This window comes from Heliangelus exortis, chromosome 12, assembly GCF_036169615.1.
Source record: "Heliangelus exortis chromosome 12, bHelExo1.hap1, whole genome shotgun sequence".
Classification (NCBI taxonomy): Eukaryota; Metazoa; Chordata; class Aves; order Apodiformes; family Trochilidae; genus Heliangelus; species Heliangelus exortis.
The window spans coordinates 12,151,286-12,176,924 of NC_092433.1; the positions used below are offsets into that span (position 1 = coordinate 12,151,286).

Consider the following 25,639-nt stretch of genomic DNA (forward strand, 5'->3'; position numbering starts at 1 on the left):
CATGGCTGCCATCCCTCCCCCAGGCCCTGGGCTCCAACTCCCTGTTTCAGAGTTTTCCCAGTTGGGAAGACAAACTTGAGACTGGGCATTTTGGTGATCAGTGGGGCAGGATGTTGCAGGCAGGCAGTTTGCAGGGCTGCCTATGGGAGCAGGGGCTCTGATTCTGGGGAAATCAGCAGTTCTTGGCTTGGTTTTGCAGCTGGTTCATGGCTTCCCACTCCTTGAGGTCAGGGTCCCCTGGAAATGAAATGGGAATCTCAAGGCATTTTGATATCCTTGTGAAATAAATTAATTGAAGGGAACCCAGGGTTGTGACTCAGGCTTCAACATGAGTGAGATTTGAACAGAGAGAGAGGGGGAGACTTTTGGCAGGATAACATTCCCTGGTAAAAGGTGCATTTATCTAATTTGGACTGTCTGAGTAACCCACATGTTTGCCGCGTGCCAGGGTTATCCCGGTGCTTCCCCAGCCCCATGCAGTTGGGCCTGCAGGATTCAAATCTATTCCAATCTGGTTTTTTAATCATTTTTATTGTCTGGTTTAGCCTGCAGGTTTGGGTGAAGACTGGCTTTCACTGCTCTCATCTGCCATGGGTGGAACGGGGCTAAGGACATGCCCTGCAGCTGAGACATGTGCCCTCCCCACATCCCTCCAAGAAGAGGCACACAGGACACCCAAAGGGACTGAAAACCAGAAAATGTGGAGGTAAATGGGGGGCAGTCAGCAACTGCTGGGTCTCAAAGGGGCTTCTTAAACACAGCTTGGGGTCATCGAGGGTTTGTCAGACACATTTCTTTGTTGTGGGTATTTTGGTGACCCCCTTGGCACCTCCTGTCTACCTTGTGCAAAGGGGAGGAAGCTCTGGGTGCCTGCACCCACTGCTTCTGCACCCATGGCCACTCTCCACGATGCCAATGGCACATGGTGGGTCCCCACTGGGGACGTGGTGCCCCTGGGCACTGCACACCAGCTCTGAACCCCTGGGCGAACGAGGGCTGTGCGTTGCCTTTGGGGTCTGCATCTTCTCACTAGGAAAGCTCCTGAGAGCTGAGCGCCAAAAGCAAAGTGAACAAGCAAGGCCATTCTCCCTCCTAAAAATAGAAATCCCTCAAAAATAAATGAAAATTAAAGGCAGCAAGCTCAGGACAGCAAGCGCTGGCCATTTACACACACAGGAGTTTCCTTATGGCATTTTGCTCCGCAGGCTGTTTCTGAGCCAAAAAATCAGCAGGATTCAGAATAGAGTTATGAGTTTGTATGAATCAGAACTGACAGTTACTTTATCTGGAACAACAGTTCAGGGATGTAAGCTCCAGGACACAAGCAGCTCTGAAACACCCAGTTCAGCCCTTCCCTGTGGGTCCACCAGCACATCAAGAGCTACTACAGAAAGGCTCTGCTGCCTTCCAGAGCTCAGGGCTGGATGCTGTGGTGCACAAGGGCTGGACAGACATGAGATCTGCTGTTCCTGTCCCCACTGCCCCACAGGAGTGGCAGAGGAAGGAGAGGGGAAAGCTTTTTGGGAGGCCAAAAGCCAGTAATTCGGCACATGTGAAGGTTATTTGCAGTGATGTCTTCTTTTTGCAGCAAGACTGGCAGGTAGAAATGACTCACCTGGAAGATCATATGTTGGCAATATTTCTCCCTTGGGCAGAGGAAGAGTTTGAGGCTACATCATCCTCATTCCCAGCAGCTGTCCCAGTTATGCTCCTGGCTGGTTTGGAGCAGCAGTATCCATCTCACATTTCTTCATTAAGAATTTAAATTAATTACTTTTATATCCATGAAACACTCAAGTTCTCTCTAAGAGGAGCAGGCTCTCCAGCAAGTCCCAAGTTGGGAAGATAAGCCCATTCTGACATAGCCCAGCAGAGCCACTGCGTTGCCACCAGCACCAGGGACTGTTCTGGGGCTGAGGCATTTGCCCAGGCCAGACCCAGCTCTCACTTGAGGCTGCAGCCACACCACACAGCACAGCTGAACTCAGCCTGGCACCTTGGCAACAGGCTTCTAACAGGGTGGTTAGGAACCACCTTTCCTAACCAAAACAATGCCACCCAGCTGCGGGTGCTGGGGGGTCCCAACCCAGATGTAGCTCAGGTGCAGGAGATGAAGCTCCTGATCAAGGCTGTGCCTCTGCTCCTGATTTACACACTGGTGTAGGGCCCCACTGAGAGGTGAGTGTGGCTCCAAAGGGGGTCTCTCAAAGGAGAAATGGGCTGAGATGGGTACATATCATCACATTCTCCATGTCTGAGATGCTTGGACATGCCATAATTAACTCCAAATTGCCACTGATGAAGATAAACCCCAGGCCCACGGCCAAGGAGATGTCCTGGGTGGAAAGGCACCCACATGTCATGCTTGTTCCTGGCCTGAGGGACACCAGGGATGTGGAAGGTCTCATCATGCTGACTGATGGAGAAACACCTTGAAACAGAGCCAAATGGTTCCTCCATGCAGGAGGGACTGTATGCTCAGCTGGCTGCCTCTTCTGACCCTCAGTAAACTGTAAGTACAAAACCAAAGCCCCCCTGAAAACAACCCCCTGGACCTGCAGGACCACAAAGAGCTGCCCAGGGTCTCTCACTCCAGCATTAGCACTGAACACCAGGATAACTCTGTTCAAAGCTTGGAGCTAAGTCACAGGGTGACCACATCCTGGGTTTCAGCAGAGAATTAGGGATTCAGAAGACATGCTCAGCCTCCTGTGCAGCCTCCTCAGCATGTGGTGGTAGTGTACTCCTGTGCTCTGGTCTTCAGCAGATGACTGCTAAGTTATGTGGCTGCTGGAATGGATGCATCCACCAAACCAGGGCTGCTGCCTTCATCTCACTCTGGTACCTGCCCTCCACAGGGGTTGATGAGAGGGATCACCCACATAGCCCTTTTCTCTTCAAGTAAGCATCATCCCATGAGACCTCCCCCTGCTAATTTTGAGGACTAGGTTGGCATCCAGGTCAGTCACACAGTTGTTGACATGCTCATGTTAAATGTCCATTTCTGGTTTTGTAACAGAAGGATTTAGCAAAATCTCCTGTTCTGTATTACTGGGATTTTGAGCAGGGCAGATGGTTGTGTTTCTATTTGCGATAAAGCAGAGTCTTTTCTCTTAATTAGAACCAGTTTCCTCCTAGGGGGGCAGTGGCTTTGAGCTGGAGCTTTCTGTGAAGCTCTAATTAAACCCTTCTTTGATTGTTGTCCACTAATTAGACATTGATGATTTAAACTTTTTCTTCTTCTGAAAGAGACACTGAATTCCTGATCCTCCTCCCTCTTCCCCTGCTCTTGATTTTTTTGTGCCCTCACTCAACAGCCCCATACTTGGCTCCAGCCACCCTGTAGGGATGGGGTGGACCCACCTCTTTCCCCATCCCTCTCCCTTTCACTGTGGCACATTTCACTTTGTTCACCTGTTTTTTACCAGTGAGACCATGAAACTTTGGGCCTTGCTGACGCTTCTGTTGTAGTGCTGCAAGTTCTCTTTCAGCTAAAACCTCACTGAAGCTGGAGGAATGCTGTTTCCTCCCCTGCCCCTCCCAAGTCCTCAGCTCTGGCACAACCCTCCAGCCTCCCATGCAGGTGAATCTCCAAAGCTTGCATCATGCTCAGCAGCAGCCTGTGTAGAGCCACATTCCTGCCTTACCCATGGGATTTAGCCCATGGTGTCCTCTCCACTGGGACAGAGCAGCTCCTTCTCCACAAGCAAGGTAACACATTCACCTGTGGCAGCCTCTGATTTGCCCAGGGATGTTCACCCCACCCCCCAGACAAGGCTCTCACCTGCCAGGATGCACCACCCCATTGCCCCTGAGTCCTGGCCCTCCCTGAGGGTGACACCAGCCTCTCCTGCAGGACAGAAGCTCTCTCGTGCTGCCCCATCTTTGGGCAGGCTGGATGGCCAGTCTCTTTTAATGCCACCTTGGACTTTCCCTGACACAGAAAGGCCATGTAGCCACGCTGCTTCAGGAGAGCTCTGAGCCAATCTGGGGCCAGCTGGGTTCAGGGGAGCTGGCCCAAGGCTCCAGCAAGCCATGCACTCAGGTTTCTCACAATGCAAGTGTAGCTGAAAGGTGCAAAGTCTGAGCAGGAACAAGTCCCAGTGCAGGGCAAGAGGTACCCAGAGGTGACAGCAGCAGGATGCTACTGTGGTCACCCAAGGCTGAGCTGGGCAGAACTGGAGGTACCAGGAAGCCCAGGGCTGCCTTTGCTGTGGTGCTCTCCACCACACAGCTCCCTGTGCAGCAGCAGTGCTGGCTGGGTGCTCCAACTCACTTGATTAAGCTGCTGACAATCAGTAGGATTTGGGCTCTGAGCTTGCATTAAACCAGTAAATCTTTGGGACAGGGAAAATTAAAGATGAAGGAATTTCCTAATAAGCCAAGGCAGCCCCAGGTCTGGCTGTGGTCCTGATCTGGATGAGGAGAAGACAGGCTCCTCAACCCAAGCCCAAGCTGCAAGGGAAAGAGCTGGGCAAGCTGCAAGCCCCTGGCATGGGGAGTTGTGTCCTCACACATCAGTGCCTGGGGCCATTCTCCCAGCGGGTGGAAAAAGGTCCTTTCATTAGGAACTGGGGAGGCTCTGGGTCTATTCACACTTTGAACACAGTGGGGAGCAACACAGTGTCTTGCCACACTTGCACAGCTGGTAAAACTGGAGAGCAAAGGAAGTGAAGGGTCCCACTACTGGGGGAAACTCAGCACCTCTTCTCAGGGCCTTTCTCCCCAAAAGCCCCTCTGTGAGGACAGCATGGAGGTCTGTGCACAAGGGGATACTTGGGAGCTGTATCTGGTCCCCTTCAAATTTGGGTTTTTGTATGGTGTTCCTTTGAGGAGTGTGTCTGAGGGTACTGGGGTACACCTGTGGAAGGGTTTCTTCTGTGGAGGGAGCTAAGACAGGGATCTACAGACAGGGCCACTTTTGGGGGGCATGACTGGGTTTGAAGCTGTGGGCATTTCTGAGGAGACATCAAGGTAAATGGATGGGGTCCCTCTGTGGAAAGCCCTGTACTTGGGATCTCTACACAGAGAGCCAGGAGGTCTCTGAAAGGATGTAGGGGACCTGGGCACACCTCTTTAAGGGGGAGCTGGAGGATCTGTGCTTTTATAGGGCTGAGGGTCCATACATGGGCTCCTGCCAGTGCCAGGGTCCCTTCAGGGACTGGGGGTTCCCCATAAGTGGGTATCCCCTGGGAGCAGGCTTGCTCAGGGATGCCCTTGGGGATGGTAGACAGGCCTGATGTGGGATGCCCTGTGGGATATGGGTCCCCAGGGGCCCAAGTCCAAGGGCATCCTTGCAGCTGGTCCTTGACTCTATGGGACAGCCCTTGTTGTAGGGTGTCCTCAAGCTGGTCCATGGCACAGGGTGTCCTGTACTGTTCCAAGGCCAGTGCCTGACCTGGATGTCCTGGGGTGCTCCAGGCTGCCCAGGTGCTCCAGGGCTGGTGCCCGTTCTGGGAACCCTGGGAGCTGAGTCCCTGATCCAGCTTTCCCATTGTGTACCTGGGAGCCCTGTAGTTCCCTGGGGTCTGACCTTTCTGGGTGCCTGGCTCCTGTTCCTGGTGCTCTGTCAGTGCTAGTGCCTGGCCTGGGTATCCCAGGAAGCCATGGTGTTGATTCCTGGCTCGGACGGCCTACAGTACCTGTACCCAGTCTGACTTGGGCAACCCTAGTGTTCCTTGTGGCCAGACGAGCAATGGGTGCCAGTGCCCTGAGCTGGTGCCCATTCCTGGCACTCTGTCAGCACTAGTGCCTGGCCTGGGTATCCCAGGAAGCCCTGGGACTAATTCCTGGCTAGGATGTCCTGTGGATACAGAGCACTTGCACCCAACTTCCCTGAGCAACCCTGGTGTGGCCAGGGGCCTTGGTGGCAGTGCCTGGATTGCCGGTGCCCTGAGCCGGTGCCCATTCCTGGCTCTCTGTCAGCACTTGTGCCCGGTCTGGGTGTCCCAGCAAGCCCTGGGGCTGGTTCCTGGAGCCAGAGCCCCGCAGTGCTTGGACCCTACCCAGCTCCCTTGAGCTGTTTTCTGCGGCCAGGCAGCTCATCACCAGCCCCTGGGGACCCCCCGCACGCCGACACCCCCCACCCCCCCGCTCTCCCATCGAACCCCAGCGTTCCGTGCCCGGGCTGCCGGTGGGTACCTGCCAGCAGCTGCATCCAGGCGCAGATCTTGTAGACGGTGGCGGTGTTGCAGAAGAAGAAGAGGGCGAAGCAGGTGATGCAGCCCAGCGTCAGCACCATGGAGAGCAGCACGAAGAAGGCCGCCGCCTGGAAGGCGCCCGAGGGGATGGTGCTGAAGTCGGTGAAGGAGCCGCGGCACGACAGCTCCCGGCCCGCCAGCCCGCTGCCCACGCAGTAGTGGAACAGCCCGAAGTAGCCGGGCTTCGGGGTGTTGACGCTGTCGCCCACCCAGTAGGGCTGGATGAAGACCACCACGTTGATGATGGCGAAGCAGATGGTGAAGATGGCCCAGAGCACGCCGATGGCGCGCGAGTTCCGCACGTAGTTGTCATGGTAGAGCTTGGAGGCTTCCTGCGAGGGCAGCATCCTGCCGGCCGCCGCGCTGCCGGAGGGGGGATACCGGGGGGCGGGGGGGGGTGGGGGAAGCCCGCCCGGGGTGACGGGACGGGGGCGGGGGACGGGGGGGGGGGTCGGGCCGCGGCCTAAGCGAGCCCGGGGGCTGCCGGCCCCTGCGCCACCCGCGCCGCCATCTTGGCTGCTGCCTCTGCGCCCCGCGCGCGCGCCCCCGCCGCGCGCCAGCGCGGGGCGCGCGGTCTCCCCCCCCCTTCTCCTCCCCTCGCTCCCACCCCTCAGCCACTGCGGAGCCGATCCCGGCCCGGCCCGGCCCGGCCCGCCCCCCGCGGCGATCGGAACCCCTTCAGCTCCGCCCGCCGGGGGTGCTCGGCAGTGCTTCGGGACCGCCTCGGAGCGGGCCGCTGAGGCGGGGCCCAGGCAACGCTCCGCTACCTCGGCTCGGCCCGCCCCAGTCCGGTACCGGCAGCTCGGCACCGCCGGACCCGCCCGGGGCAGCGCCCGAGCACGGGCACAGACACCCGAGGTTAATGCTAGCGTGGGCGCATCTGGGCGTCTGGGAGGTCGTTCCCGGGGGAGAGTCGCGGGCTGGCGAAGCCCCCCCGGGGGGCAGCAGCGCTTCCCGGTCCGTGCCCAGCTGGGGCTGCGTGGGTACCGGGAGCAGCGGGATACTCGTGTGCCCGGTGGGGGCTGTTCGGACGCACGGCGGGAGCCGCAGCTATGACCGAGCTCAACTCTGGTGAACGCTCCAGAGGCCTCGTTCGCTTCCAGCGCTCCAGAGTTCGCAGCTGATTTGCAAATCAGAGCTGGGCAGATGGAAAAACCGCTCTGAGCGCCCCTGCCAGGGCACAGAGCCGCTTGCCGTTGCCTCTGGCGGCGGAGCGGCGGTGTTAACCCCGGTACGAGCGGGCTCTGCGCCCATCCCCGCGGCTACCCCGGGGACAGGAGCCACCGCCGCTCCCCGGTGCACACACCCGCGCTGCCCTTCAGCTCACAGCCGCCACCTTGACTGGCTTTGTGCTTGCGGTGACACCTTGACGTTAATTAAAGGTCGCTTTAATTAACACCTTTTCGGGGTCCCGAAAGGACTCCCGGCTCGCTGCCGCTCCGGTTCTGGGGAGCACAGCCCGCCCGGACGGGAGCCAGAAGCCCTTCGTGCCCTGCCAGCTCCCAGCTTTTGCACCGGACTCTGCTGCGGGCTCGCACCGACAGACGGATGGCTCCTCCACTGCTGGGGGTCCCGCCGGGCCCGTTCGCCGCCCGGTGCGGGTGGGCGGGGCGCGGGATCCCAGTGGCCCCGGGCCCGAACGCGTCGCATCCCGATGACGCCCACAGGCGGGCGGAAGGGGCGGGGCGGGCGCAGGGCGGCAGTTGGGCGGAAGCGGAAGCGTCGGTCCGGACCATGGGCCGGCAGCGGTGAGCGGCGGGGGGATGGCGGCGGCCCGCGGCTGCCCCCCGGCGGGCTCCGGGGACCGCGGCCTGGCCGAGCTGCTCCTGGAGTTCTCCCGGGCACAGTACCGCGCCAAGGACGGCGGCGGCGCCGCCGCTGCTAAGGTGAGGGGGTCGGGACAGGGACGGGCGGGGGGTGTCGGATGCGGCGGCGATTGCGGCGGCTGGAGCTGACCGGTGGCTGTGCGCAGGTGGACCGGATCGAACGGCGGTGCTTGGAGCTCTTCAGCCGCGACTACCGCTACAGCATCATCCCCAACGCGCACGGCGAGGTCTGCGCCCACTACCCGCGGCACATCGTCCTGCTGGAGCGCGACGCCGCCGGCAGCCGCGACCCGTAAGGCCCCCGGTTCCCCCGATCCCCGTCCCGCGCGGCAGAGGCGGCTCCGCCTGTTGCCCCGGGAGCTTCCGCGGCAGCCCCTACCGGCACGGGTCTCCGCCGACCGAGGGTAACCCCGGCGTGCTGCTGCGTGGTCGCTAATTATAGGCAGCGGTGTCAGGCGGTGGGCACGGTGTTTCGGGGGCTCCCCGCGCTGCCTGCCCGGGCTGCGGTGCCTTGCCAAATCCTCCGAGCGTCCCCGCCTGTGCGATGCTCTCTGTCTTGATGGAGTGCCTGCGGTCGTGTTGGAAGGGATCCTTTTAGAGAAATTTTAGCATGGAAATAATTTCTGGGTGGAGGGCTGATCGGGCTGGGCAGAGCAGGCAGCCTCAGCAGGGACAGTCTGCCTCTGACACGCTGTGTGGGTTGGTGGGCACCGGGGTTTAGTGCAGGGAAGTTTTGCTGGTGCTTCAGTGCAAGGCTCAGCCCGTGTGTTTCCGGACTTTGACCCCTGAGCTCAGGATTGCGTTGGTCTCACTCCTGGCTGAGCATTTCATTGCTCCCTGTTCCTCTTTTTTTTTTCTCTTTCAACAAAATACAAATTTACCATTTCACAGGCTTGACTGTGCCCATGGTGAGCAACGTGTCCAAAGGGGCAGCAGTCACTGAGCTCCTCTCACGTCTCCAGCTGCACTGCCTGTGGATGGCAGGCACTCAGCAGTTGTGCTGGCACTGGGGCTGCTTCTGTAGAAAGGATCTGTGGAAAGCAGTCACAGCTGTGTGCATGTCACGGGGGAGAATTTCTGCCTGAGGGTTAGATTAGAAAAGATTAAAAAGAAAAAAAAAAAAGGGGAAACTCAAGTCTGGATCTGTAAGTGTAACTAAGAGTGACTTTAAGGAAGAGAAACCAAATGCTTTTCCTGCTCTTGCAAGAGGAAAGGATGCTTGATTTTTCTGATGAATATTCAAAACATGTACACTTATACTCAGTGCCCTTTTTCCTTCTGAGGCTTTTGCAAGCCAGCAGTGGTATCTAACACTTTAAATACTGATTAGTTCCAAGGCTTGAGTTGCTGCTCCAGAGAGTCACAAAAAGCAGACCACCCTTCACCACCCTTCTCCTGACTTCTGGGTAAAAATCACTGTAAAAGCCACTAATTATTTTTCAGTCAAATCTAGTTTTCAGTTTCATTGTTCTACTCTGTAGCTTCATTGTTGGAATAACTAAAAAAATAGGGACTGTTTCACTTCTTGGGATACAGAGTTAAGGAACCTCTTCCTGCAAGCAGGACGCATTGCCTGTCATCTGACAACATGAGAGGAATGCTGTGGTTCCAGTGCTGTTATTGCTACCCAAAGAGAAGTGTCTCTGCTTCAGGCCTGTCCAGAATATGCAGTCACTAAAACAGCTGTTTGCTCTTAGAGGAGAAGTTTTCTTTGTCTTTAGAAAGATTAATTTAGGTTTGGGCTCTGATTTTGGAGGGAGAATGGACAGGGAGTTAATACAGAGGTAAAGTTGTCCAGTAGTATCTTCTGGAAAACAACTTCTGAGGAAACTCCCTCTCCTAAACACCTGAAAGTCCAAAAAAATAAAGAGTTAAGATACATGTCATTCCTTCCACCTCATTCTCTGCTCTCGGCCAAGCAGCCTCAGTGTTCTTTCACACTGCTCTTGAGGAGCACTCTGTCTGCCAAACGTTTTTCAGTAGATTTTACTCCTACCTGTGCTGAGTTTAATCACTTGTCACTGTGAGCATTGCGCCTGTTCCTCAGAACAGCATTTCCCTTGCTACAGCTGTCTCAGTACAGCTTCCCATGGCCATCTCCAGATTTACTGATGCTGGTTCTTGTGACAAGAAGACCCAAGATCTCCGTTTGTGGCACAGCCATGCCAGGTAGCAGAGTGGGTGTCTCTGGTGAGTGTCCAGGCTTCCCTAGGAGCAGGAGCCTGGGAAAGGGACTCATCCTTCTGTTTTCCCAGCAAGTCACTGGGATTCTTACTTGCCCCATGTCCCTGGTTCCTGCCAAGCTGCTCAGACTCATTGCCCCGTGCTGCTGTGTTCATCTGGGAAAGTAGAGTTTGTGTGCTGAGAGGTGAAACCTGTTGGCTCCTGGGGAGGTGCTTCTCTTATAATTTCTGATCTTCCAGGCATTTGATTCTTGTGGAAACACATTTTCTGGGTTTACCAGAGCAGTTCTGTAGCACTGCTTCTAACACTGTATTAAAGTTCATGTTTCCCTGTGTGTTTGCCTTTATAAAGGAAGCATAAAGACAGCTGGGGTGGAGTGCAGGGTACATCTTTTGGTTGCATGCATTCATTTTAAAACAACCCCACAACCAAGTCTGTACATCAGAGTCTCTCATGAGTTTCAGAAGAGTTTGGTGTTGGGAATTCTCCAGGAGAGCATCTCTTGTCCAGCTGCTGCAGGTTGTTCCTGCATCATGTTCCTGAGGTGCTCTCTGAGGAAGGAAGCAGATTGCAGAGCTGAGCTTCTGGCTGTCTGCAGAGGCAGCACTGAGTGGGGTTTGGGTTCCAAGCAGCTGCTTCTCCTGCCTGCACAGAGTTTCATGTGCAAAGGGTGCTCCCCTGTGAAGTGCTTTGTGACAGCATTTTCCTGTCTTTGTGCTTAGCACACTCGTGTCCACAACAGTTAAAGATTATTTGGGGTTCTTGTTCTTTGAATTCTGGTGTATGCCAAAGCACTTTGGAGGTGGACAGCCAAAGCAGTTGTGTCTGCAGGGAAACCTGAAAAATCTCAGCCTTCCACTATGAATTCTGAGAACTGAATAATTTTTTCTGAGAATGGAATCCTTTTTTTTCTTTTTAAAATTTAGCATTTGGAGGTCTTGTTTGTTGTTTCCCAGCTTGCTCTGGCACCACCTTGCATACTCTTTTCAGTAAACAGATCAATTTCCGTGTTAATAATAGATTTATTTTTTTTTTTAAATTCTTCCCAGAATGGCAGCTGGAGGTAAGTTGCTCCACTTTCTGATTCTGAAGCTTAGCAACTTTCTTTTAACTTCCAGCATAAAGGTATGTATTTGTTCTTAGACCAGCATTGTCCTTTGCCTTTGAGTTCTTTGCCTCTGTTGCAAGTTCTCTTCATCTGCTCTGCCAGTCAGTCTCTGGTGGTTTCTTTTGCAGCACAGTGTCCCCTGCTCCCCCCCCAGTCATCTTTCTGTGCCTTTTCAGGTGTGGGCAGATCACTGGAATCAGATGCCTCATCTCAGTTGAGATCCTGTGCTCTGCACTTCTCCATCCCACTGGAGAGTTTCCTGTGACCTTATTTGTCCCCTTTCTCAGCCTTGATAATGTGTGAGCATCCAGAGATCAAGCAGGTCCTCCAAACTCTTCTGTTCAGCTCCATTACTGTCCCAGGACTAACTGGAAATTCTTGTTAATCCTGCCTAAGTGTATGGCCATGCAGTTTCATGAGTCCTGACTTCTTCTGCTTTCTATTACATCCAATTCCTTGTGGAAACTCCAGTCCTCTTTGGACTGACAGTTCCTCCTGGAGGTCTTTGTAGCTCAGAAATCAGTATGGATTCCTATCAAATGTAGATTCATACTTAGGCAAATTGCAGCAATTTTAAGTTGTTTCCAAAATGCCTCCAACTTGGAATGCATTTCTGTTTTAACTTTCACCAGAAAACCAAACAAAACTCAGTTGTGCTGATGCAGCTGGTGTTAATCTAACTCCCCTGTTCAACCCTCTAGCTCGTTCACAGGCAGTTTCCCAACTACCCAACAACTGAAATGCTCGTGTGACCAGAGCCAAGGTTCATTGAGTGTTCAAGCTTTGATTCTCTGGTTTTCCTTGCAAAATTATCACTGGTTGTGAATTCACTCTGATGGCAGTGCTGAGCTGCTCTTTTGGTGGAAACTTGGTGAGGAAGAAAGCAGAACACACATTTTTGTAGATACTGGCTCACTCTGGTAGCCCTTCATTAGTAAACCATGTTAGTCTGCAGCAGATCATTCTGATGGCACTTGTGCTGCCAGCTCCTGAGGATGCTTGCTGTCAGGTACTGGGCAGTTGGTCATTCAAAATAAAGGAGACAGAAAAGCATCTGTGCATGTTTCATGGCAGTGGAAGCAATTCTTAAAGAAATGTCCTCTTATTTGCTAACTTCAGAGCTGGCTTCTAGGCAAAAGGGATGGGGATTACAGCCCAGGGTGTCTGTAGTGGCTTCGCTGAACGATGTATGAGAAGATGCTCTGTGTACTGAACCAAATCTTTGTCCACTAGGTTTGAGAGCACTGTGCAGGTTGGCAAACTGCAGGACCTTATCAACCGAAGTAAGATGGCGAGGTGTAGAGGACGATTTGTTTGCCCAGTCATTCTGTACAAGGGAAAGGTAAAAGCTTCCTGGGTTACCTGTCTTCACTTAGAAAATGACCTTTCTCCCTGCCATTTGAACTGCCTTCACATCTTCAGTTGCTTGTCACCTTGAAGAATGCTGTAAAAAGTGGTCCTTAGGTACAAGCAGTCAGCCTGTAGTAGTAGGTAGCATTTGCTGTCTAGGCTGCATAAGTCATCTGGGGGTACTTCAGGGTGTTTTACCCCAGTATGTCATGAGCATTGCACCAAAGAGCTAACGTTGTCTCCATAGGTATGTCCTTTCAGAAGAACCAACAGTACTTTTTTACTTTCTGCCCCTTACTCTTCACAGCAGTGAGCTCCCTTTGAATAATTTTTCTCTCTAAAGAGAAGTTTCCCTTGTCTGTTCCCTGGGGAGGCAAGACTGCATAAATGGTCTTACAAATGTGTGGGCTTGTCAGCAAGGGGATATGTATGAAAGTGAAATTAGATTAATTTTTGTGTGGATTACTTAAACTGAAGCCCTGCAGGAGTAGTCTCATGTAGACTTTAAGTAGCTTAATTCAGTTTCTTAGTTCAATTTAAAAGCACTCTCTGAATAGCAAAATCATACCTGTGACAATTTTAATCTAGCTTGACTGAAGCCATCACGGGCTGAACCTGCTGACCTTTTTCTGCAGGAGTGAACTGCCTGGAGTCATACTGGGCCCATTCATAATCTTATCCACATGAATGTGGAAGCAGGGTTCTAGCAGGGTATGAGCAGATCATGGACATTGCTAACTTGGTAGAAATTGACTGGTTTAGTGAATTGGAGAACAGGTCATGAAAATGTCTTTGAAAACCAGCTGCAGATGAAGGCACTTGGGAGACTGATGTGTTTGGAGAGTTCAATTTGGACCAGGGTTGCATGGGAAACTGCTGAGGGGTGGTAGCTGTAGGTACCAGCCATGGCTCTATGTAACATCAGAGCAAATGAGACCTGGTAAGGGAAGGACTCTTGGAGCATGTATGGTCAATAGCAACATCTTCCTCCAGCATATTTGCAGATCAGCAACACTGGCTGGCTGGGGAGAGCTCTACGGACGCACTGGCTACAACTACATCTTCTCAGGTGAGTGAGGAGCTGTTTGTCACTGTCTGCCTGGAGGGGTTTTGGTGCTGGGACAGTGACCTACACATGAGAGCAAACTCCCTGAGAGCCAATGCAGAGCTCCCGCTGGGATCTGCTTGTGTGGAGTCCCTGCATAACAGAGCAAAGACTGAAAGCTTGTGATCATTTCCAAGCACTGTAACGCAGGACAGGGTGCCATAGCTCATAAGAAGCAGTGACAAACAAGCTTGAGGTTGAAGTTAACTTGAGTTATGGGAAACATGTGAGCAAGTAAGGCAGCCCATAGGATCCAGGGTACTGATTCCCAGACATCAGGAACAAAGGAAGAAAGAAGATAAAGACTTGATGTTACTTGGCTGGTCACTGGGAATCAAATCCTGCTGATGGTGGGGTGTACTGCATTCTGGAGAAAGCTCTTCAGGAGAGTATTAAGTGTTTGTAGTGTGGGAGCTGAAGCTTCCTGTAACAAAGCATTCTGTAGCACTTCTGCATGTCCTTCTGTCTGTCAGTAATGGGTTTGATCTGACCAGGTCCTTTGCAATGTCACAGGAAGATTGGGCTACATTAGCAAGTGGGCTTTTCAGGAAGAGGAAACATGAGGAACTACTAAGAGTGTGTATGTGGGGGGAGGGTGGCAAACCATGACCTTTTTGAACTGTTGTATGTCTTGTCAGATTGGGGATTGAGTTGGTTTACACAAACTTCAGAACTTAATGCTTTCCTTGCAGGAGGTTCAGATGATGCTTGGGCAGATGCAGAAGACATTTCAGAGGAAGATTCTGCACTTAGGTTCGTATGCATCACTGGGATGGGGGAAAAAGGGAGTTTGGAGCAAAGCTGACTGTCTCAGTCACTCAATTCTGAGCTTTCCTAGGTGGTGCTTTAGGTACAGGCTTGAAACTTGTCCAAGCTTGGATTCTTATTTTCCTTGCTTTAAAAAAAAAGTCTTGAATGCTAATGGCTTGCTGAACCCAGTGTGACTGAAGCCTGCAAATCTCTTGACAGAAGGAGGGCTGGAAATAGGAATATACAGAGCCATTTCAAAAAGTGTTTGAGTTTCACAGATGGGTTTACTTCATCAAAAAGTGCTTCTCCAGGCTGGAATAATTGCTCTGTGTCTTACATGCTTGTTGCAGAAGAGTGAGACGCGGGAAAGGACCCTAAGCACAGAGTTTGCTGTATCAGCTCATTGCAGAGTCTGACTCTGAGCTGTGGAGACAGGGCTCTTGCCATGTGGCTTGTGGCTAGAAGCTGCTTGGGGAAGAACTGCAGCAGTGTCCTGCAGAGAATTGGACATGGTCAGTCTTCCATGCTCATTTTGCTTTGTCTTGTTCTGCCCTGCAGAAATGCAGACTCCCAGCTGTTTGACAAGGTCAGAGGGCACGACATCAAGCTGCTTCGATACCTGTCTGTCCGCTACATCTGTGACCTGATGGTGGAAAACAAGAAGGTGAAGTTTGGCTTGAAGTGAGTGTGGGTTCATTTGTTTTTCTGCAGTGTAGCCCTTAAGTGTGAGTTGGTGTTGGGCATGCAGTCAGCAACTTGGGAGCAGTCTCTGGAAGAGTCCTACAGCAGGATCAGTCAGTCAGTGCTGTAAAGAGAACCCCAAGGTTTTAGAGCAGTGAAAGCTGTATCAATGGGCAGGACAGCTGCTCTCATCTGTCTGCTGCAGTCTGAGGCTTTCTCTGTAGAGTTTGCAGTGATGTGACAGTCACCCCTTCAGAAAGAGGAGAGTAAAGGAGCCCTCTGCTTGTGCATATGAACATGCTAAGGTATATCTCCTTTCCAGAGGAAAGCTTTAATGTTTTGGGGCTATACCTGTTTATTTGGGTGTGTTGAGGAAGTTCTGCCCCTTCTCACTCCTGTGTCAAGTCATCATGCAGGGAGATGTGACAGCTTTTTGGGTGGTAGTGTCTCTATCTGTCTATCTGCTACAAATATCTTCTGGTTTCCTCTTGTCCTGTGCAGTGTGACGTCTTCTGAGAAGGTGGACAAAGCTCAACGTTACGCTGATTTCACGCTTCTCTCCATCCCATATCCAGGTACAGGACTGATGTCCAGAGGGACTCCCAAGGGACAGGTGACAATCCGTTTCTGGGGACTGGAAACTACCTGTGTGTGTGTATGATGGGTGAAATGACTGTGGCTTGCTGAATGCTTCCTGTGCTCTCTCTGTAGATAAGCTCCTTTAAATGGAGAGCAGTGCAACAAATCCAGATGCTCTGATGGAGTCAATCAGCATTAGGCACTCTTTTGAGGTGGCAAAAAAAGTCCCAGAGGTGGAGCTGTGATTAAGATGGCTGTTGACACGGCTGCAACTCCCAAGTACTACTTGATGAAAAATACAGATCTTACTCTGTGTTATGTTAAGCCCCATTTTCTTAAGAGTATTTTCTAATCCTGGTGTTCCACAGCACCAGTGCAGGGTATTCTCAGTTTTGGGGAGAACTGTTAACCTGAGCCTGCAGCATACACTGAGGTGCTGTCTGCTCCAGCCCTCTCCCTGGCTATATTAGTCCCTGTGCCTAGCAACCGCTGCTGGGTCATTTGCTGCACTCTCAAAGAGGAACTGAATGTTGCTGCTTGCCTGCTGATGTCAGGCTCAGAGATAGGACTGGATGAGAGACTGCTGTGCTTGAGGTCTGTCTGCAAGACCTTGCACACAAAGAAGGGGAGAAAAAAAAACAACAACAAAAAACCAAACACAAAAACAAGCAAGCAAAAAGACCCAACAAAACTGTAGCGGATGAGCCAAACCCGAAATTTTCCTTAATTACTCATTGTTGCCCTTAAGCATCTTTTTTTTGTTGTTGTTGTTTTCTAAAAGGGTGTTTTTCCTTTCATACAAAAATCAGGGACATTTCAGAGAAGCTGCATTAAGACTTCTATTGAGTTTGCCCTGCAGCCTGCAGAGGCTTACAGAAATAAGACTATTGCTGGTTTCTGTAGGATGTGGCACAGGTATATGTTGCTGCCATATGCCTCACCAAACTTAGACAATGGGAGAGATGGTGTACACTGGGCTTTTGTAGGGTGTGTAAAGACTGAGGAAGAAGTGATTCTGTAGAGTTAAGCTGTAGAGTTGTTACTGTATTGTGTGCAGTTACTCAGTGTTGGTTCTTCCTCTTCCAGTATCTGGGAAAGCTGCTCTCTTAGCAGCAGTTTTCTGCCGTGCTATAGATAAGCCTTATAAAACTGGAAAAATTGTTCTTGTAGGTGTTGCCTGATTTCAGCAGTGCTGATCCAGTGGGGAACATTGTAATTCTGGTACATCTAAGGCACAGAGATCCAGAGATCAGCAGCCCCTCTGGTGGCTGGCCAAATGCCATGATCCACTGTTACTGATGTTCCCAGGTTTGCGTTGAAATAATTTCTGGCTTGTAACTTAAAGTAATTCTGAGATCCTGTTGTCTTAGGTGAGCAAAGCAGTGTCCAGACATGACTGTCTAGGACAAAAGAGCTGTATTAAAATTGAGTACCTGTTAAAGCTTTTGTGCTCTCCAGTGCAGAAATGTTGGTGTTTGCGCATGCCAATACTTATTGCCATAATCCCCCATTCTTTGCTTTAAGCTGTCGTTTAATTGGAGTTAAATCTCGACAGACACGTCATTTCCTGACTGTGTGTTTTTGAGGGCTAGTCCTGTCCTTGCACAAAGGATTTTTTTTCACCAGTGGAGTTGCTTGTGACTTGCAGGGTAGGAATCATAGCCCACGTTCAGTGCCTGGCACAGGGGTGTCTTGGTAATGTGGGCACCATGGTGCTGCTGGGGTAGGCACAGGACATTGGGAGATGTGTTTTGTGTAGCCTGCAGGCAGGCGCTGTGCTAATCATGCTGCTCAGCTGTGACTAACTGACTGCAGTTTGCAGCAGAGACTTCAAATAGTTGTTGAGGAGAATGGAACCAGAGGACAGAAACTTAAGGAACAGAGGGCTTGGGAGAAACCTTAGAAGTGGTCAAGTTCCTGCTTCCTTCAGAAAGGGCAAGATGAGTGTTTGAAAGAGACTTAAATGTGAGAGAGATCACAGCTGCCTCTGACAGAACCCTTTCTTGTTACCTGCAGCAGATGCCCCGTGAAAGGTGGCTTTCCCCAGGGCTCTGACAACACCTCCTTTTGCTGCTTCCTTCTCAGTGTCAAGCCTCAGATCTGTGCAGAAGTCAGAGGCCCTGGAAAGCTTAGCTCCTTGGTGAAACCTTTTGTTTGGGAAAGAATGAAATCAGTCCCTCAGGCTCCACATTTGCTGTGTGGAGTTTGCCCTTTGCTGTTTGAGCGTGTTCACTGCTGAATGCTCTGTGTTTTTGCTGCTGGGAGGCTGTGCTGCAGACTGTACTGATGATTACTGCTCTTCTCTTCCCTCAGGCAGCAGTTTTGATTGGTTTGCTGGAGCCTGGGGCTGCCAGCACTTCCAGTCCCACAGGACACTTCACTTGTTAGATATCAGTTAGCTGATTATTAGTTCATTATCTCTTTCTCTTGCAGGATGTGAATTTTTTAAGGAGTACAAAGATCGGGATTATACAGCTGAAGGTCTCGTATTTAACTGGAAACAGGTACATGGATGTTACAAAATGGAGAGCTGTGGGCTTTACTGGGCTTGAGTCTTGCCTCAGAGTTCCTTATTTTTCTTCACAAGTAGGAAACCAAAAGGAAAAATAAAACAGATACCAAATGTACTAAATTATTAATTCTAAAATTTTAATGTAAACTAAATTAATTGTTATCCTGAAGTCTAGGATGCTTCACCTCTCTTGAGGGGTATGGGTCTCTACTTATTTTTTTAATTTGATGTCTTATTGATAGCCTCTGTTCTCAGTGCTGTCTTCATATTCTGTCTCCTGTTGAGGGAGGTGGTTGAGTGAGTGGAGCAGTCCTACAGGAATTCAGAAACTTACGTTCCTTATCCCTGACTTTCACTGTTGGGAGCACAGCAAACTTCTTGTCTACTAGTCCTTCTAAGAGGCTATGAGTTATTTCTTACCACAGCAGGTTTTTGCATCCAAAGATGCTTTGCTGAGACATTTTCTTCTAGGTGCACTATTTAGCATTTGTTCTTTTGTTTTGTTTTGTTTTTTCTGGAGCTTGCTGCCTTCAAGTTATGGGTTATCTGACCAGTTGTGTTTGGGCTTTTTTGCAGGATTATGTAGATGCTCCATTAAGTATTCCAGCCTCTCTGACTCAATCTCTGAATATTGATTGGAGCGAGTACCAGGTGAGCAAAGGAGGCATCTCTGTGAGAGGTGGAGAACCTCTGCCCAAAAGCTCCATGGTTTGTTGTGTCCCGAGGCAGCTGACTGTATGTCAGATCTCTTTATGTAAGTTGCATAAGGCTTGCAATGCAGTGGAGAGATATGGCACTAACAAAAGTGAGAAACATTCTGGGAAAGAGAAAGCAGGATTATTACTTGTTTGCAGTCTTAGCTAGACACATGCCTGCAGTGGGCTGGCTTCCTTGGCTGTGGGGAGTCATGAGAAAGGTCAGCCTTCCCTCATGTGAGCAGCAGCCAAGTGACTTGGTACTTTCTTCATGGTTGTGCTGGGTACCTGTCCTAGGAGTGGAGAGTAGAAAGTCCCAAAGGACCAAATCACATCTCCACTCCTTATTGCTGTGACAGCAGCACAAATAGTAATTGAACTCTTATGTTTGTCCAAGCTTCGATGTTTATCTTTTCCTGTTCTTACCAGGGAGCATCACTTTGTACTGCTGATTAGTGTGCTTCATTTCACACATCAGTGGAACCTCCCAGTCCCCCCAGGTTTTGTGATGATGACTGTGCTGGAGCATGTCACGCTGCTTGCTCTGTGACTGGATGCACTGCAGAACTAGCAGAGCTGGTTCTGCTGGACCAGTGTTTGTCAGTCAGGATGTAAATGTTTAAAGTGCCAGCTTAAGGAGAATCACAGAAAAGTATATTGCAGTGTTGAGGCAGAACTAATGGGACCATAGCTTGTTTGTGGCTAGAGAGTTGCTCACTGGAGTACTGAACAGCCAGTATTTTAAAAAGGATATTAAAAATTGAAGAGAGTGTAATAGAAGGATGCAGAAATGATATGAGGACTGGAGAAGGTGCTTCGCTAAAGTTTGCTGTCTGTTCAGCTACTCATATGAGTGATGGAGGGTTGGCTTGATTAATATGTAAGAACATTTGCAGGGAGAAAATACTAATTCTGAAGGAGTCTTCAATCTGGGGAAGAAAAGCAGCACAGGAAGCAATATCTATGGTCTGAAATCAGACCTTCAGATAAGGAAAAGCAATCTTTCATGTAGTTTTTGAGGATGATCTGTTGGAATGTGCTGCTGTTACCCCTAGTTGAGATGCTTCTCTGGGCAGAGGTGTTGCCAAGTGCAAGCTTCAGGCTGTATATGTAGCAACTGAACAAAACTGTGGTTTGTGGTATAGAGAGATCAGGCTGTATGATCAGTTGATTCCTTCTGGCAGAAGCACGAGATCATACTGGGCAGATAAAAGACTTTGGAAGGGTGTGTTTTTCTGCCCCAGGTTGAGTGTCCCCCCTGCTTTTACCTACTCTTGTTGCTGTGCAGGCATCACAGCAGGGTGATGTGTTCTTCATGTGACAGTAGTCTGAAGTGTGGTTAGGTGCACACGTGCAAGCACACAGCAAGCGTTCTGTTGCTGAGGATCAGATGTCATTTACAGCACCAGCCTAACACTGTCATGATGAAACATGTGACCCTCTTCTTGCCATTTCCTTGCCAGTGCTCTACTATTTTAATTGAGCTAGTCTGGCTCTGATCAGATTGCTGAAATTCTCTGGATCTTGTCAAGATGAAGAGCAGCATGCTTGAGCTTGTAGTGATATTTTCCACCTGCATTTCTTATAATGCTGGAAAGTCTCTGAATTCAGAACCCTCCCCTGTGATACTGCTGTTGCTTGGGCATTACTGGGAGTGGCTCCACAGGCAGCCTGCTGGGGCCATTTACAAGGGCCAGAGAGTTTTGGGTTGTAGGAAGGGGCTGCTGACCTTGGCTTGCATCCCGTGCACAGCTGTAACGTGGCTGCTGAGCCCTTTGGTACAGTACCAGCATGCAGAACTGGGTCAGCACTCTGCAGGTGTTTGCTGGCTCACATTAGTCTCTGAACATGGTCTGCTTGGAGCTTTGGGGCTGCAGGTGTGTAGGTTCTGTGTCAGCCAGGCAGACAGGAGTCATGGCCTTGTATTTATGATGCTTTTTCCATTCTCGTCTCATGTCCCAAAGTTCTTTGTGCAGAGAATGGGGGGAATAGAGCACTGAGGGAGTCTGTCACTCTGAGGAATGGCCACAGGGTTGTATCTGCTGTGGTGGTGTTCTGGATAGAGAAGTCAAGAGTAGGGTGGGCTCTGAACTGTGGGCAGACCCTTACCCTCAACATTTCTCTTTCTGCATAGAGCTGGGACCTTGTGCAACAGACACAGAACTACCTGAAGCTGCTGATCTCCATCATCAACAGCGATGGTAAGATAAATTCCTTGCTCCCAGCAGCCTAACTGGAACAGTTGCTTTCTCTGGAAGAACAGTTGATGGATTAGTGTCACAGTGGATCAGTTCCCAATACAGAAAAGCTGCTTTCTAGAGTTTCACCTCAATGGTCCTAGTACCTCAGTTCTCCAGCTCCTCTCCCAGAGATGAACCTGCTGATCCCTTGAAAGAATCCCGGGGTGGAAGAATATCTGAAACCTTTACCTAAGGTTTTAGTGCTTTAAAGCTGGACAGAACAAATGTTTGTTCCCCTCCTTGTTGACTCTTTATTTGCTGAACATCTGTTTTTTGTCCCCCTAATGTGGGTTCTTGTTAAGTGCCTATTTAAGAGCCCTTTCTCTCCTCTGTCATCATAGCCACCCCAACCCCTTGAAGGGTGCATATTGTTCTGTGTTGGCATCCCCTTCCCTCTGGGCACTGTGACTGTACTGGGCACTGCTGGAGAGATGGAGACTTTCCTGTGGCTGTTCTGCTGGGGCATGCTGCAAGTTTTCTGGAGAGGCAGGAGCAGTGCCCTGTGTGTGTCTGTGCTCAGTGTGTATCAGAAGGAAGATTGGAGCATGTTTATCCCTGATGTGGGGATAGGTTGTGATAGTGGGTTGCAGCTGGGACAATGCATGTCTGAGTAGCAAAGTGATGTTCATGTACTGTGACTTCATGTCCTGAGCAGCTGTCAGGACCAGGAGGGCACATCAGCTGGGGCTGCTGACATCCCAGGACATTCTGAGCGATTTGTTGGATGCCGTATTCAAGAGGAAATGTTCTCTCTTGGTGGCTGAGCTCTGCCTTTGAGCCCAGGCTACGGGGGTGCAGAATAACTTGTCGCTGCAAATTTGCCATAAGGAGAAGCCATTGCTGTTGTTACAATATCCTGTTGGGTTTTTTCCCTTCTCTGCCCACCTGGAACAGATGACAGCGGCCTCCTGGTGCACTGTATATCTGGCTGGGATCGAACTCCTCTCTTCATCTCCTTGCTGCGCCTCTCCTTATGGGCTGTGAGTACCTGTGACTTGCTCTGCTTCTGGGGCTGATTGCTTGGAGATTGATTGACTATGCCTCCAGGACATGGTGGGACAGTTCACGTTCCTTTTGCCTATCTTGGCTTCAGAGAGCATGTGGATTGGCTTTGATGTGGAGCCCAACGTGCTGTCCTGCTGTCAGGCATGGTATGAGAGGCAGGTAGAGCAAGCTGGGCATCCTGGATCATCATGACAGTAGATTATGAATTCTCAAATCCCAATCCCCAGGGCTGCTACCTGGAAGCTGTTCTCATTTGCTTTGCAGGATGGGCTGATCCACGTGTCCCTGGAGCCGTCTGAGATTCTCTACCTGACAGTGGCCTATGACTGGTTTCTCTTTGGGTAGGCACACCATGTTTTACTTGCACATGCATCCTTGCTCAGCAGAGGAGAAACTTTCAGGGAGTCATCTGTGGTGCTTGCTCACAACCAAAGGTGGATGTTGGGCAGCTCCTGGTGACTGTGACAAAAGGTGCTGAGGCTTTTTTTTTTTTTTTTTTTTTGGCCTGGGGGCTCAGGCATCTGGCTGTTCTTGATGGCTTGTGCTCTTCTGCTGAGTCTGGCTTCTAGTTAGTGTGTTACTGAGGTTCCTTTGCTCTCTTTCCAGGCACATGTTAGTCGATCGACTCAGTAAAGGAGAAGAGGTGAGTGTCTGGCCTGGGGCAGTGGCTGAGCACTGCTTTATGTTCTCAGGGTTATTTGCTTACTCTCACTGCTTGCTTTTGGTAATATCTCAGTGTTCTGACTGGGCTCTATAAAGACTGGAAAAATGAGGTAGGAGCCTTGCCCCATCACTGTCTGATGCAGAAGGTGTGGGAATGCTTTTCTCTCAGCCTAGAGTTCCCCTGCTGTGCCAACAGTATTCAAGTCCCTGGTATAAGTCTTCTAGGACTTGCTATTCAGCTCAGCAGTGAGAAGGGATGATGCTTAAGGCATGTGACTCTTGGGAACTTGGAAATAAAGCTGTATGGTCTTGTGTGGTTGTCCTGAGTGCCAGCCCTCCTGCTTGCATGCTGCAGCTGCATGTGGCTGGCATGTCACTGAGAGCTCACGGAGCAGCTTGTGCTGGTCCTGGTGTGTGTATTTAGCTGGGTGTATTTGTGGGTGCACAAATGAGTCTAGGGGGCAGTTAAGATTAGTGGAACTAATTCTCTTGAAATCTTTCACTGTTTAACAGCAAAAAAATGATTGCTCTGACTATAGTTACAGGATATTGCAGCATCACTTTTTAGAGGTGGGGAGTATGTCTAACCCTGTTGCTAATCCTCTGCTCCTCAGACTTTTACCTCACTAGGGAATCCCCTGCCTCTGAACAGCAGAGCCAGGACCCTAGCCTATTTTCCATCTTTCAGGGATCCAGGACTCCTGTACTAGTATCATTCCTCCCATTCATTCCTTTTCCAGAGCTCTGCTGGCTCCAGCCTGGCAGCTCTGCTCTGGTGCCTGCTTGGCCGAGAACAGAGTTGGTAGCCGGAGCAGGAGAGGGAGTGCATGGCTGCCTCTAACACTCCCTGCTCCTCGCTGCAGGAGAAGGGCTCAGCTCTGTGCAGGTGGATGGGTGGCAGTGGCACAGTGGGGCAAATGCTGCAGAGCAGGCAGGTCCCTGGCCAGGCTGGGGACTGCGGGTTCTATGAGGTGAAGGTGGAGCATGTGGCACTAGCCCTGCTGGTCCTGCTGGGTTGGCTGCTTACCTGAGTGTCTGAAGACCTTCTCTTTGGTTCTGCACTAATGGCATACGTACCTGCTGTGTGCCTGCAACATGTGTGCAAGGCATTGATAAGGAGACTTGTTGTATGCCTTCCTTTCTGGGCCTCTCTGTGACAGGGAACAGAGGGTCAGTTTAATGTGCAAGAGAAGGCCCAGGATGGCATGGTGGCAGCCCATGGCACACTGGAGGCTGATAGCTGCAGATTTCTTGCTATCTCCTTTGTGCCAGCACCTCCCTGCTAAGATAAGAGGCTGCATGGAGCCTCGGGTTCATTCCTGAACTTCTCTTTTCTTTCCTTTTGCTCAGATTTTCTTTTTCTGCTTCAATTTTCTGAAGCACATCACCTCTGAGGAGTTCTCTGCTGTGAAGTCACAGAGGTAAGGAGCCTGTGCCTGCTGCTGCATGGGCTGCAGAGCCAGAGAGCTTGTTAGTGCTGTTCCTTTGGGGAAATGGAAGCCCTGGTGTCCTGGCCCAGTTTTCTTTAATTTATTCTGCACTCTGAAGGCTGCGAAATGGGGCCGAGGCTTATGAGGTGCCATGTTGTGCTCTGAAAAACTGTCCATGCTGAAACGTGCTCTCTGCTTAATGACTGTCCCTGGCTGCTTCAGCACGGGTGAACCCAGAGGTGTGTGCTCAGGCTGAGCAGGCTGCACAGCAAGCTCCATCAGCACTGCTGGGGGGAATGTAGTGGCTGTTTTTTAACACAGCACTAAGCATTAACCCCTTCCTATTTCAGGAGAGTTAGAAAGAAACAAAGCCCACCCTGGAGGCTCTGAATAAGCACATGTCTGCCTGCAGCCTGTTGCCACCTGCTCAGAGTCAGGCTGTGTGGGCTGGGACTGTTAGGAGGGTCGGATACTGCACACTGGCCCCGTCCCCACTCCTCTGCCCCCTACACAGCCAACTCCCTGCTGCCCTGATCCACCCTGTGCTGCAGAGACCTGGCTACTGCCAGCCTTCAGGCAGCTCTGTGGCGTGGCTGAGGTAACTCTGCCTTTCCTTCCCCAGAAGGAAGAGTTTGCCACCCGGCTTCACCCTGGAAGAGATCTGCATGCTCAGTGAGTCCTGCTGCCAAGCATCAGCACCCCTGGGTGCTGGTAATGGTTGATGGCTTGGGGGCTTGGGTTCCCAGCACCCAGGTGACTGCAAATGGGTAGACTTCCCTTGGGGCCTGGCAAGAACTTGTTCCCCAGGCACAGGGGAAGTGTCTTGCTTAAAGAGAGAAGAGGTGAGTGAGGCCAGGCTGGCCTTCATGTGGCTGTTTTCTTTTCTCTAGAGCAGAGAGACCGAGGCAGCACCACAAGTCTGAGCAGTGACTTCTCCCTGGGGATGGAAAGTTCTCCTGGAGCAGCTGGGAGCTTCACCTATGAAGCAGTGGAGCTGATGCCAGCAGGAGCACAGACTCAAGCAGCATGGTGAGGAGTTAACACTCTGGGCTGGAGAACAAAAGGGACAAATTTTGAGTACAGTAGAAAAGATATCTCTGAAGTCTGCTCTAGATCTGCTTTCTGTGGCATAGGTTCCTGACAGTGGAGTGAGGAAGCTGGCTACCAGCGTTTGCTGCAACTTGTGCTGCAAAACTTCTGCACCAAAAATTGGAGATACCTCATGTCAGGCTTCTGTAGGATTTTGTCCTCTGATGGGAATAAAGCAGTTTTGTTTCATTTTCACCAGTTGCACTGTAAAGCTTTATCTGG

General features: G+C 51.0%; 2 protein-coding genes across 5 annotated transcripts in view; one reads left to right on the forward strand and one right to left on the reverse strand.

Annotated features, from left to right (window-relative positions):
* Nucleotides 1-25,639, reverse strand: part of LHFPL4 (LHFPL tetraspan subfamily member 4) — a 69,807-nt gene that overhangs the window by 4,443 nt on the left and 39,725 nt on the right. The window contains exon 2 of one of the 2 annotated variants that reach the window (XM_071756124.1): nucleotides 6,142-6,293. In XM_071756124.1, coding sequence (XP_071612225.1) covers nucleotides 6,142-6,293 — 152 coding nt within the window. Of the gene's footprint in view, nucleotides 1-6,141; nucleotides 6,948-25,639 lie in introns of those variants that run through there. The other variant, XM_071756123.1, reaches the window with a different exon arrangement.
* Nucleotides 7,884-25,639, forward strand: part of MTMR14 (myotubularin related protein 14) — a 31,452-nt gene continuing 13,696 nt past the window's right edge. For 2 of the 3 annotated variants that reach the window (XM_071756094.1, XM_071756096.1), the window contains exons 1-16: nucleotides 7,888-8,086; nucleotides 8,173-8,318; nucleotides 12,552-12,660; nucleotides 13,662-13,737; nucleotides 14,466-14,526; nucleotides 15,082-15,204; nucleotides 15,706-15,779; nucleotides 18,217-18,287; nucleotides 18,872-18,946; nucleotides 21,125-21,191; nucleotides 22,125-22,210; nucleotides 22,500-22,576; nucleotides 22,842-22,878; nucleotides 24,249-24,319; nucleotides 24,951-25,000; nucleotides 25,219-25,357. In XM_071756094.1, the coding sequence (XP_071612195.1) occupies nucleotides 7,964-8,086; nucleotides 8,173-8,318; nucleotides 12,552-12,660; nucleotides 13,662-13,737; nucleotides 14,466-14,526; nucleotides 15,082-15,204; nucleotides 15,706-15,779; nucleotides 18,217-18,287; nucleotides 18,872-18,946; nucleotides 21,125-21,191; nucleotides 22,125-22,210; nucleotides 22,500-22,576; nucleotides 22,842-22,878; nucleotides 24,249-24,319; nucleotides 24,951-25,000; nucleotides 25,219-25,357 (1,385 nt within the window). In that variant the 5' untranslated portion in view covers nucleotides 7,888-7,963. Of the gene's footprint in view, nucleotides 8,087-8,172; nucleotides 8,319-12,551; nucleotides 12,661-13,661; nucleotides 13,738-14,465; nucleotides 14,527-15,081; nucleotides 15,205-15,705; nucleotides 15,780-18,216; nucleotides 18,288-18,871; nucleotides 18,947-21,124; nucleotides 21,192-22,124; nucleotides 22,211-22,499; nucleotides 22,577-22,841; nucleotides 22,879-24,248; nucleotides 24,320-24,950; nucleotides 25,001-25,218; nucleotides 25,358-25,639 lie in introns of all 3 variants that reach the window. The other variant, XM_071756095.1, reaches the window with a different exon arrangement.